Source organism: Argopecten irradians, chromosome 9 (genome assembly GCF_041381155.1).
Source record: "Argopecten irradians isolate NY chromosome 9, Ai_NY, whole genome shotgun sequence".
NCBI lineage: Eukaryota > Metazoa > Mollusca > Bivalvia > Pectinida > Pectinidae > Argopecten > Argopecten irradians.
The window spans coordinates 27728433-27742023 of NC_091142.1; the positions used below are offsets into that span (position 1 = coordinate 27728433).

Genomic DNA, 13591 nt, shown 5'->3' on the forward strand with positions numbered 1-13591 from the left:
CTTTCTACAGTTATCAAAAGTTCTACATATTGTCAGCCGATGTATTATGAGAAGCCAAATCTCTCATGAATTATTTCCGCTGTTTAGCACTCAGCAAGCTTTATGCTGACCAGCCAAAATCTTCTTCTAGAGTAGAGAAGGAGAAAAGTTTTATTATTTGATAATTTCTGCGGATCTATTTGTAGTGTGAGTCTGAAGCGGAACTACAGACTCTATGTGCCGATGTGTACCCGAGGTTTGTGTTTAACTCTCTTACCGGTGAGGAGGTGGAGCTAGTATCTAGGGGCAACAACATCGTAGTATGGTAAGTCCCATTTAATTACATTTCAAAGTAGCTTAAAACGATCAATCACTTGCAGTAAAATTTGAAGTGAAAATTCAACTCTTTTTTGATGATATCTTACTGTATTTTCCGGAGTATAAGCCGCTACTTTTTTACCTGAAAATCGGTAGTGCGGCTTATACATCAATGCGGCTTAAAAAAGGCCTCTGCGGCTTATACACAGGTGCGGTTTATTGTCCGGAAAATACGGTACTTGAGCATTTGAAATTTATCTAAAATTAGGGTAGGATAGATGTTTAGACATGTCAATTTAAATAATGATTTCCAAATCTTATATCAATATCAGTATACATCATACTTGTAATGATAAAAAAGAATTCCATAAGAGATTTACCTGTATGTTTCCTTTATAATGACATGTGTTTTCTATTGCCCATGTAGTTGGGAGAATCGTCAGGAATACATAGATGCGATCAGATACCTGAGGATGCAGGAGTTAGAATGTGATGAGAGGGTCCTCGCCCTACACTGTGGTCTGGCCTCCCTTATCCCTATACAGCTCCTTTCTCTCCTGTCCCCACTAGACATGGAAATACGTACCTGTGGCATCCCAGCCGTCGACCTTGACTTCCTTAAGGTAAAACTATTGTCTCAAATATTTTAATAAAACGCTTTACATTTTCCTTGCTATAGACTCTTTTTTGGTCTTTCCATTGACATGGAGTAAGAGTTAGTCTGGTAAGCTTTTCTCTTGTAATTTAGAAATCGAACATTTCAGAATTTGAATTAAGATGTTATGAAACTTTCAATTATTGCATATTGCTCTGAGTTTGCAAAGAAAAGTCAAATATCACATGTAAATGATGGTAAATAGAGTAAGTATAAATAGATCACCACTCCTTCTGGTCCGATGCTGTACCTCAATCCCTAAACTTATATTCTTTATCTGTCCAACACTCTGACTTTCTTTTGGCTGCAAATCATACATTATCACTGAATATATCACCCCAATATGTAATAATGTACCCAGTAAGCAACATTTTAATGTGTTAACATTTTATTCTCCAAAGGCCCATACCATGTATCAGGTCGGACTAATGGAGACCGACACCCATATAGAGTACTTCTGGAACACACTGGAGGGTCTAAGTCCTGACGATCTGTGTCGCTTCATCAAGTTTGCCTGTAACCAGGAGAGGATTCCCCAGACCTGTCCGTGTAAGGAGGGAGGGGCAGACTCTACACACGTACCTCCCTACCCGATGAAGATCGCTCCTCCTGATGGCGCAGGTAGGTGTAATGTTATGTTACAACAGCCAGTCATACAGACAAATCCGCGTGTAGAAAGGACTGAGCTGTTCACAAGTATTAGATAGAATGTATTTAGGGGGTTACTCTTATAATTAATAGAATCCTTTATGGGTCTGTCAAGTAGATAGGGATATCTCAACCAATCAAAGATTTTGGCTGGACAGCATGAGGCTTGCCGAGTCCTGACCTGCTATAATCTTTCATGAGAGGTAGAATATCCCTACCTCTTTGACAGACTCATGTTTGATTATTTTCACCCTTATATGGAAAATTATGAAATTTTAGTTGATGGGAACTTTCTTTTTCACAAAACCCAAGCACATGACTTGTTTCCACAAAATGCTAGCACATGGCTTATTCTACAAAACCCTAGCACATGGCTCGTTTCCACAACTGAAATCTGCCACTTTCTTATTTATCTCTTTTGTTGTAGGTTCACCAGACTCGCGTTACATACGTGTGGAGACCTGTATGTTCATGATCAAACTACCACAGTATTCCTCACAGGAAATAATGACACAGAGATTGCTGTATGCCATCAACTGTCGCGAGGATCCTCTGAGTGGTTAGCCCTCCCCACCCAGTTCGACTGTTGTATGAAATCATTTATCGTGAGGACACTCTCAGCGGTTAACCCTACATGCCCACTCAGTCATACTGTTGTTTACAGCAGACTGTCGTGATAACCACAATGGTTAATCTTTTCCAATCAATTTCGACTGTTGTACACGATAAATTGTCACCAGGATCCTCTCAGTGGCTAACCCTGCCCACCCGGTCTGTGCGTGCTGATATCTAGTATTCATTGTTCAGTAGAATGAGTTTTAATAGCTGTATAGATGTTTTATATTATAAAAGTGTGTATATCTGTTTCCTGAGAAATGTTGTGATACATATTTTAGGAGAGTTATCAATATGTTCTGTGGAAGGGAAAAATATTTTAGTGCTAACAGGATTTTGGGTTCCTGTGAAGAATCAAAGTGGTGAACAATCCTTAAAATAAGTGATAATTTATTCTGTGTATGAAGAAAGTGATGACAAATTGATTGTTGTGTAGGACGAAAGAGATGACATATCAATTCTTGTGTGAGAAGAAAGTGATGACAAGACGATTTTTGCTGTATGAAGAAAGTGATGGAGATGGTATGTGTGTGCAGAGAGTATGACAAGATCTGCATTTAAAGAGAGTTTATGAGACATTGTTCATCTCTTACAAAATGGGTTCTAAAAATGAAGTGTGATGGAGATCTAACAGTGAGAATAAACTAGACCACTCAAAGTGGAGGCATTTGAAAAGCATGACTTGAGTCACTGGTATTTATGGTGTTAAATAGTTCTATTAATATTTCTTTTATTATGCTTATGACTGCTGTTTGTTATAAATTATTGTTTGTTCTTGCTTTGTTTGACTTTATTATTCTAGACTAGTAAGCAATTGTGGAATGTTAAGTAAATATTCCAGTCGGTTGAAAGAATATTTTCTGTGCTATTTATGGGGCTAATACTCCAACGACCTATATATCCTACACCTTGTGCTATGTATAAGGTTTACTCCTGGGCCAAGAGCTGTGGTTCGTTAACCGTAACATGATAGTGCGACATGGTTGATTAGACACCCGAGTATGTAGTATATTAAAACATGTTTTGTGTTCACACTTTGTATAGCAGTTGTGAATTGACTAGAATAATACTGATGCGTTAGAATTAATTTATTTGTATAACAAATATATAGTGAAGGGAGATCACTCTATTTATATTACATTATTCACATGATTAACTTGTTTACACGACCTCCTTAGCATTGCTGTGACAGGTAACAATGAGATGGGACTTCTATTTTAGAGGCAATTATCTAATCTGCTATTTGCACTTTTTAATTTGATATTTGGTGTGATAGTTTTCTATTTTCACTTTAAATTTTCACCTTTTTTTCATCTGAATTAAGAGGTGGTCACCTCATGATGAGAATATTTCATACAGGTATCAGGGGAGATAACTACAAATATGTATTTTTAACTTGTATCAGTTCTTGTTTAATATTACTGTTTTATTTACAGATATCTGTGGAGATAACTAGATACATATTTTTACTAAGGGGAGGTAATTACTGATATCAGGGGAGGTAGTTTCAATAACATTTCTGATATTCTGGGAGTTTGATATGGAAACCTTTTCTTTGTTGGCATCTCTGGATGGTAATTATAGATATAAGATTTTCGTAATCTTGGAGGATGCATTTACTCTTTCTTACCTCTACTATTTAGTTTACAATTTTAAAGCATTTATCTCCCAAATCATTGTTGTCATTGTAATGCATTGCCATTATCAAAGGTATTAAATATCTTGCAACTTTATGTTTGTTTTTTGTTTTCATTCTTACTTTAAAGGCCCACTACCTTTCCGAAATGACTTTAATTTTTTAAAATATGAATGTAAAACAAGATTGATAATTTTGTAGTCACAAAAGTGATTTAACTTACACTTCATACTACACCTTCTGAACAATTCTTAATTAAAATAGATCAAATGTTATTTTCATAACATGGGTCATCTTATGTTTCCCGCTGTCATCCTCACTGTGCCTAACGGCAAAACATTAATCTTTACTGTTAAGAAAGATTAGGCAGGAAATCTTGCATTTCTTATTGGTGTTGTAACCTCATCTTAGGTGTAGTGGACCTTGATTGTTGATCAAGGTGGTTGATTTGAACAAAGCTAGCAGAGGTTACCTTAACCCTGTTGAGACATGCGAATCTGTGATATGTCAGAGTAAATTTCAGTGCATGATCTACCATGTTTCTACAATGCAAGTTGTCCTGGAATGGTTTGAATAATAGCATACTTTTCTGACCTTTTCAACATACGTATATAGGTAATAACCTATCCACTGTGGTGAATGACAATTCAGTGAACCCAATAAGCATCCAGGACTCTTAAATAATTAAGGGGGCATTTAATAGGACCAAATTAATTACCCTTTTATGAAAACTATTGCACAAAGTAAGCAATAAATCAATTTGCAAAGAAAATCATATCAAAAAACTGCTGGTTATCGTCTTTTCGGTCTACATTTAATTGAAGCACTGTAAACCAACTTTCACATGTGATTAATTATTTAGTAATCCAAAAAAATTTGTAAAAGTTTATCTCCAAGAACTAATATTTCCCACAACTCTTGCACAATTAAATTCAAATGTTTTTCTATTCAATTTTGAATTCGCGAAACTTAATCTCGGAAAGGGATAGTTGGCTTTCAGTGAAATTGAGTGCCATTTCTGTGTCAACTAGAACTGTCGCCAGAGTGGATGGCTAATACCCCTGCTGTAATGACTCCATTAATAGGGAACATTGCAGAACCCTATAAAGTTAACTCAACTCCCCTTTATGTCAAGGTTCAGTGTACCAAATGTTATCAGAATCTGTCTAGTAATTTAGGAGGAGTTTGCCAGACAAAGTTGTGTCTACAGACAGACAGACGGATAACCCGATTCCAGTATACCCCAACTTCATTGCGGGGGGTATAAATATAGTTCAATATATATATAGGAAAAAAAAAATTAAAAACAAATCTGCGATCAAGATCGGAGATTGATCGCAGATTTGTTTTAGTTTTGTTTTTTTCTATTTAAATTCCATCACAAGGGTATTCAACATTTATGAATTATATATATATAATAGTAGTAAAAGTTTAGTTGGGACCAACAAAACACTTTGAATTAAAGAGGGTATTCAAATCAATGAGAACTCCAGGTATTACTGACCTGCAACCTTGATACATAATTTCATAATAAAAACAAAACCATAAGACTGATTTGAGGTAATTTAATCATATGAAAGTACAGAGTGACGTCATCAGATAGAAGATTAACCGTGATGGGTCCCGTCGTCTACTAAAACAGGAATGATGGTGGAAATTGGTCCAGATTTGGTGTAACAGGGATTTAGTACAACAACGATGTCTCTCTGGTCTTCGTGTGAAAACCACGGACGAGAAAATAGGGTGATAGACATACTGGAGGGTCAGTATACAGAGTGCTATAAATGTGGTGACACATGTTTAACAGTGCATATCATCATAAACAAAACCTATACCACAAATGTTGCTATGACATGGTGAGAAAATTACAATCCTTCCACGCCCTTTACAACAACACTCTCAAAAACAAATAACATGCTCCATTATATATGGCTGTACAGACTGATGTACTAGCAGATGTAAATGTAATGTTGAAAACATTCTAATTTTGTTTCATTTTAACATTTTTACTAGTGGATATAAATGTAATGTTAAAAACATTTCAATTATGTTGTATTCTGACAAGAACTTGAAAATCATTATCTTACTAAACTAAAGATACAAGATATTTGTATGCATCACGAAAATCATGAAATAAAGGCACAATCAATCTTTAACTGTCTCAGATTTGTGGCAAAGTAGTTCTTCATGACAGTTTTGTATCTTGTTTGAAAAATAAAAGATAACATATTATTTTTTGCACTATTTACCTCATTCACCCCTGAAATTTCATTATGAACTGGTCTAGTCTTTGATTTAGAAGAGTCTTAATGTGCCTTCGGGGTGGATGAGATACATAGTGCTATATTAATGTGTACTTCGTGACCAAGCTTAATCATTGTGTAGAAATCCTGATGCAGAGTGTAGTATAACAAACCTGTTACAGCGGAACAAAATATCACAGTATTATACGATAACAACAGCAGCAGCAGTATTACAGCACAAATACCACTCATCTATAATAATGTCAAATGTTTTGAAAATGCAGTAAGAAGGCCATGTGTGCAATGCTATCCAGGCCAACTAGAAATGCGATGTGTCAATTTGATTGAAATACATATTCTTATTCTAACTATATTACTAGTAGATAAAGGACCTTGACGACAACATCTCCATAGGTTTTAGAGATCACTAAAATAGCATCCAGTAGACCCATGTTTTTTATTCCCAAAAATCATATTTGACTCATGTGGCTTGACTCTCCAGATTTCTGAGAAATGGTTATTTCTGAAACTGCCAAAAGTCAAGAGTCAACTGGATGCCTTGTCCTTATTCTCACTATGCTACTGGTAAATAGGGGACATAGCTGACAACATCCCCCTAGGGTTCGAAGGTTTAGAGATGGCTAAAATAGGCTTTGCCTGATGCCAAATCCATTTAATTTTTGCAATAAAATTTGTTGAAATTAAATAGGTGGCCTTTTGAGATTGTTTCACATGAAAATCTTGTGAAGGTAAACTCAGAATGTGTAAAATGATTTGTAATGCATCATCTAACATGTCGTAATAATTTTCTCCCTACTTCATGTTTGGACAAATTGATTGCTGTGAGTGACATTGCTGAGACACTTGGTATCATAAACGAAGTAGAGGGATGTTGTCAGATCCTCTATTTAAAGAAGTGACAATATGGATCAGATACCCTCAATCACCCCTGACATTTTGTAATAAACTGTTCCGGCCTATATATTAGGAGAGTTCATATGTGTTTTCAGGGATGAATGACTTATGTCATGAATCAGTTACATCTAAATGATTGTAATATAAATTACATTCATAGTTGTAATTCAGAAAAGTTGTAATTCAGAAATGCGAGTTCAAATGATTCATGATGTTAGTACAGTAATTTACATATCAATTCAAAATTTGTACATTACATGAACATTACAAATTACAATGTATATAATATATTACAACTTGGTATTTACAAACAATAATACATAAAGCTATAGATACTTACAATACTGCGGTAACAACTACATTATACATTGTATAACATCAACCCATACATTGTACATGTAATACATTGTATCTTTCAACAGTATTACACACATACTTCAGATATCAGATGTAACAGTTTTAACAATGTAATTAAAACACCAGTCACATCTACTCTTTGTACTGTGGCAGTTTTTAACAGCATTCGTTTAATACACCTGTAACAGTGTATATTTTACTCTTAAACCGGTAATTTATTCGTGAGTTTTTGTATTAAAACTGCTGTAAACATGGATATTTTCGCGAGAGCTTCATTTCTAAATTTCCTTGCATAAAACTTTCACGGTGTTATCATTTTCGCTATAGATACACTTTCATACTTTTAACAACAAAGTTTATACATGTGCAAAATATATAATGCACTAGGAAAATTTCCACAATCAAGCGACCTTTGCGTAATAAGCAAAAATTATGCCCTCATGTAAAATTCCATGTTTACATTATCAGAACAAAAATATATACAATAATAATAAATAAATAATAGGTTTGTAGTAAGGAGTTACATTCTATATCTCTACAATTTTTTTGTTCAGTAAACCTTGAAGCTCAAAGCAGCAGCAGATTGAAAACAATAAATGTTAATTAATTTACCTGTAATTTAACAATTAAGATATTCATCAGCTTTATTGTGAATATCAAGCTGTTTTTAAAAAAAGTAATATCGTCTTCATTGAATTACTGACTAATTATCATAAAATTGTCTGTATTATTACCATATATGGTATTCCTTTAATTGATCAAAATGAAGGTAAGACTATGATTCATATGCTAAAATATCAATAATGAAAGCTACTTTTAATGAAAAATAAAGCACCACATCAATATTCACATTACACATTAAGAACACTAAATCGCATGTGAACCGCCACTAAGCACCAGTAAGCCAGCAAATATCAATATGCCCTATTTGCAAACAAGAAATTTTTTATCTACCGGTAGTATGCTTATACTGCTCTATTTTGCAGATATCAGTTGTGTTTTTAGCTGAAAGACAAGAGCTGCTAATGTCTTTTATTTGATAGGTTAATTAATGTAAGACTAGCCTAGTGTCAATTCATAACAGGATGCAAAGGACACATGCCGGACAGTGGCCGCAGTAAGACAAATATCATCTTGAAAGGACCAATGAGTTGATTAAGTTTCAATCATGACATTGTATTACTTAGATATTTTTTCTATGATGGAACAGTTTTTATTTTCCCCCAAAAAAATATTTTACAGGCAAAGTATGATTATCGGCAAAGTATGATCATTCATGTCTATTTACTAGATAGAGTAAAACCTGTCTATAAAGACCACCCAAGGTACCAAGCAAAAATGGTTTTTATAGCTAAGTGGTCTATATACTCAGCGCAAAATGCTTTTGAAATTTACTATTTATGACCCTGAGAAAGTGGCCATATTAAACAGGTGATCTTTATACAGAGGTGGTCACAAATGCAGGTTTGACTGTACTTAACATCTACCTTCATCAACCAGGAAATCATCAAAGCAATTTAGACAGTCTATTAATTATTTCAAATAAAATATTACCGGTAAATACATTATAATACTAGAATAAGAACATAATATAAGTCGTCTCTAGTACATTTGTTTTTATCTTTGGTAATTATTTAGAGATAATATAGTAACTAGCACAACTGAGATCAGTTTATTGTAAACAGATTTGTTTTTTAGTGTTAATTTATCTTAGCGCTAATTGTGCAAGAAATGTTGCACAAAAATATGATTACACTAATGAGAATTACTGTATATTGTCTATGTTGATTGCACTAATTAATTCAGCATTGTGCTAACTTGTTAAAGGTCACTGAACTGTGCTTTTGTTTGCACCAACATAAGTACACTTACAGTATATTATGATAAGTCTTTCCTTCATTTTGCATGGAATTTTCAGAATTTTCCATTTCTGTGAGACAGAGTTAGACCAGTCTAGTAACACAACCAATAAAAGTAGGGCTATAGTCTCCCTTCTATGTGCTTCTCCACAGAATAAATAAGCACCACAACAAGTTTCATTATTTTCTCCTTATTGCACTCTAACATCATTAAAATCTGGAGACAACTCACTTACTGAAGTTAATTCTTGTTTCCAAGCAATTAACATGTATACAATGTACAGTGTACTATATTCTAAGGACAGAGAACCAAGGTCACTGTGACCTACATTTATTCATTTCCTCTTGAGTGAAAGAAAAGCAATCTTGTTTAATAGGAACTTGCTTATTTTTTTTTGAAGATTTGAAATAATTACTGAAAGATATCAGAAAAAAATCAACAACAAAAACAGAAATCATTTTTGGCATATTGAACTTAAATTATGCAAATTCAAAATCAGGGTTAGTATTAGGCTAAGCATACATTTTATCACGCACCGACAGTTTCTCACTGAAGAACTGTCAATTTAAAGTAAAATAAGGATAATAACAATGAATATGTAAGTATGTAGCAATATACCTGGTACATTTCACCTGGGGCCAGTGTCACTCACATTCTTAAAGGAATTCCAAAACGTGAAATTTTTCATAGGAAAGCATCAGAGAAGTTAAGACAAAAATTTGAACTTCTGCTATGCTTTCCTATGGAACATTTTAAGATAAGAAATTCCTTATAGTTAATGAATGGTCTTGAAACTGGCCCTAAGTCTGTCCATATCTACTAAGTTACACCTATTTTGACGAATGCCTTTTGTGTGTTATTCCATCTTCATACAATGCTCTCCCTAAATCATCAATATTCTTTGTATTTTAAAGACTTATCAGGCCTTGTGGGTAGATATTGATTGCGACATCATGTGTTTACAAGCATAACATCATATTTTTCAGTGAAAACAATGAGAGCTTTGCTCACAAAGTAATGATGTCACAATCGATACCTTCCAGCAAAGAAAGATAACTCTGTAATGTGCACAGACCTAAAATGTTACCCAATTAGCTTATATTGCTTTCATTACATTGCTTGCATTTCTCCCATAAATGCATCCAGCAACAATCACTACATCACGCTTAGAAGATCATAACATAAAGATGGAATCAAACATATAAACACAATCCTAAATTTGGCACTAATATTCGCAATAATGTTAGAATTATTAGCATTTAGCATTATGTTTTGGTATGAAAAGCATTAAAATCATTGCTAATGAAAATATAACGTATATGCCTACAGCATTTCACTTTATTATTTATGTTGCGTTGGGGTTAAGGGGTTAGGCATCCTCGTGATATGTGAAAAACAAGGGGAGATAACAATAGATATGGTGAGGGATATGTGAAATGTGACAGCAAGTCCTTTACTAGAATACAATGTACTTTCATATCCAGTCTATACTGAGTCATGTAGGCAATAAACCAGTAACTAACTAACCGGTCTATACTTAGTTTGGTGAAAATATGAATAGCAGACAATCATTACAGTAAATATAAATCAATGTTGTTATCATTTATGGTTGAAATGAGAATATTTGAATTTTTCAATGAAACTATTATTAAATCAATATTATCAAAGATTTTTTTTTTTCTAAAATGAAATTTGGCATTTTGATTGAACTATTTTGACAATATTTATCAAATCATAGAAAAAGAAGCTTTTAAAAATTTTGATGTTTACTTAGTTTGATATATCGCACATACCAAGGTAAGTTACAAAACTTGAAATGTCACTGAAGGTCATTGAAGGTCACAGAGATCACCGACACGATGGAAATCAATCACAAATAATGCAATTACATTAGATGTCATACAGAAACACATGATTCATTACAAAATCACAAAAATAAAGTCAGCTTTCTTCAGAAGATATCAATGTATCATGTGATATGACATAAAAATATACAATAATTCATTTTTCATGATTCACACAATAAAATACTTAAAATCACATGTATTGGTGTCCTTAACATTATCAGCTAAAACCAATACGTTTACAACAACAGGCAAACAATATAGCACCTACAAGCAACATTCACATCCTCTAGAATACCTTAACCAAATCCAACCAATCAGGACCTTTGCTTGAAGTTTGAATCAACCAATTAATGTCCTTGTTACATTGTTTGAGTTACTCCATAGAATAAATGTTTTTATTGGCTGGTTTCAGATTTACAACTCTGCACATCAAGGCAACAAAGCACAACAATGAGTTTGGAAATTAACCGGGATGGAAGGGAAATCTGTAATTATATAAATTATAGTGACAAACAATTGAACTTTTTTTTCTATAGAGAATGATCAATTTTTGTTCATGGAATGTTCAAATATCATTATTAAACATTAAACCTCAGGTGATTTAAAATTGACAAGATATCTAAATGCTTCATTCCAAAAATGTGTTTCTCTTAAAATGACATGCAATTGTTGCTTTCTGTGTTCAGTAAAAAAACATATAACAAAGTTTCATAGAGGTGTCAGTATCTCTTTTATCACAAAATGATAACTTATCTTTATTAGCTTTTTGATTCCCCGATCTTATTAAAGTTAACACTGGGTAAATTATGTATTGAAGATGTGATAATTGATGCTAAAGTTTAAGTATGTGTTACAAAATTGTGAAGATAACCCCAAGTCCAATAGTTTCATTATCAAATCACAAAATAAAATGGTAAAATAGAAATCGATGGAAAAATCATATAACAAATACTTTTTAGCTTTGATGACAGATGTAATTTGGAATGACAAATGGGCTGTATCTCAAAATCATAATTGTAAATGCACCACAAAGAAATTTTCCATGTTGTCTGAAAAGTAAAAGTTCACCTTTTAGTTGAATAATTAAAATGGCATTCAAGTCATTTGAAATGCTAGTTTCATCATTAATAGCAACAATGATCACAGAATAAAGACAAAAATGAGAGCTTTCTGCCGATGGCTCTGTGTAACTGTTTCCTGAGAGGAATGACCTCGTCATATAAAACGTCAGCAGCGACTCCAATCACCACCCTAAACTTTGCACAGATTATCACTCAGGAGACACATAGATTATCACTCAGGAGACGTGTGGACTCTCACAGGTGTCATTGGTGTACAATTGTACCAGAACCTAAAATCATACTGCCTCCTGGTTATGAACAAAATACAACTTTTGGTGGAACAGTACACACTGCCCCCTGCTGGTACAGAACACACTACCGCCTGGTGGTGATGTATAGCCCACTCGTGGTAAAGTCAACACTGCCCCCTGGTGTCAGCTTCAACACTGCCCCCTGGTGGTACAGAATACACTGCCCTCTTGTGGTGAAGTTTGAGGATGTGAATGAGTGAGACAAGCCACTATCACGTCTTTGTCTTCCTAGATTTAGATTTGCTGCGGCCCGAGTCCTTAGATTTGTCCTTAGCTCTGCGTCTCTGAATCTGTTTTTGGTGCTCCTTCTCCATGTCTCTCTCACTAATGTTTAATCTTAGTGTCTAAAAAAGAGAGAACGGAATAACTCAACATCTTATGGTATTATATATAACATAGGACCAATAATTAAAAAACACTTTGAATTACAATAGGACAGGCTTGAGTTAACAATACTCCACTGTTTATCTTTTTATATGTCACCATAATGGCAAAACCACTTTTTAAATGCACAAACCCATTACACTTTGGTATCAATTTGTATAAAAAGAAATAATGAAGTCAAAAGTAGCTTGAAGAAAAGAGAAGGTTTTTTTGCCAACGTCTATATGAATCCCCCTCCCTGAATCCTTTCCATTTTCATTTCAACAAATTTTATTGCAAATAATATGCAAATGGATTTGGCAACAGTCAAAGCCTATATTAGTCATCTCCAAACAAATCCGGTATAGTACAATTATCAACAAAATATTTTAACATTTAACATTACATTATGAATGAATATTATTATTAGTGTATCTTCCCAACCTATCACAGTAGAAAAATCTAAAAAAAATCTTTTAGTTTCAGATATACATTCTGATATACATTACAATAAGTATAATTTCCATGTTGGGCCTTTCCCTGTAAAAGTTACCTCCCTTTATAACAATCTCTTTACTTACTTCCTGTATTAATCCCTCCTCCTCCAGTTGGTGCAGTGGAAGTCTACGGAGCGCCTCCAATGTTTCATAGAGTGAAGGACACTTAGACAGTGTTCCTGGTTCTCCGAGGGAAATCCGGATTAATACTAACGCTACACGGAACAACACCTTCACACCTGTATAGTAAATGCAAGAACTTAATTTAAAACTGAACAAAGCGTGT

At 33.9% G+C, this 13591-nt stretch overlaps 2 protein-coding genes across 2 annotated transcripts in view; one reads left to right on the forward strand and one right to left on the reverse strand.

Moving 5' to 3' along the window:
- The window catches only part of LOC138331937 (probable E3 ubiquitin-protein ligase HECTD4), a 58712-nt gene extending 54764 nt beyond the window's left edge, over positions 1-3948 (forward strand). Inside the window, exons 59-62 of the mRNA XM_069279806.1 lie at positions 186-304; positions 725-920; positions 1354-1573; positions 2028-3948. Of these exons, the coding sequence (XP_069135907.1) occupies positions 186-304; positions 725-920; positions 1354-1573; positions 2028-2164 (672 nt within the window). The 3' untranslated portion in view covers positions 2165-3948. The remainder of the gene's footprint in view (positions 1-185; positions 305-724; positions 921-1353; positions 1574-2027) is intronic.
- A 1453-nt stretch (positions 3949-5401) lies between these two features.
- Positions 5402-13591, reverse strand: part of LOC138331938 (TBC1 domain family member 10A-like) — a 35142-nt gene continuing 26952 nt past the window's right edge. Inside the window, exons 8-9 of the mRNA XM_069279809.1 lie at positions 13390-13544; positions 5402-12789 (exon numbers count right to left, since the gene is read on the reverse strand). Of these exons, the coding sequence (XP_069135910.1) occupies positions 12658-12789; positions 13390-13544 (287 nt within the window). The 3' untranslated portion in view covers positions 5402-12657. The remainder of the gene's footprint in view (positions 12790-13389; positions 13545-13591) is intronic.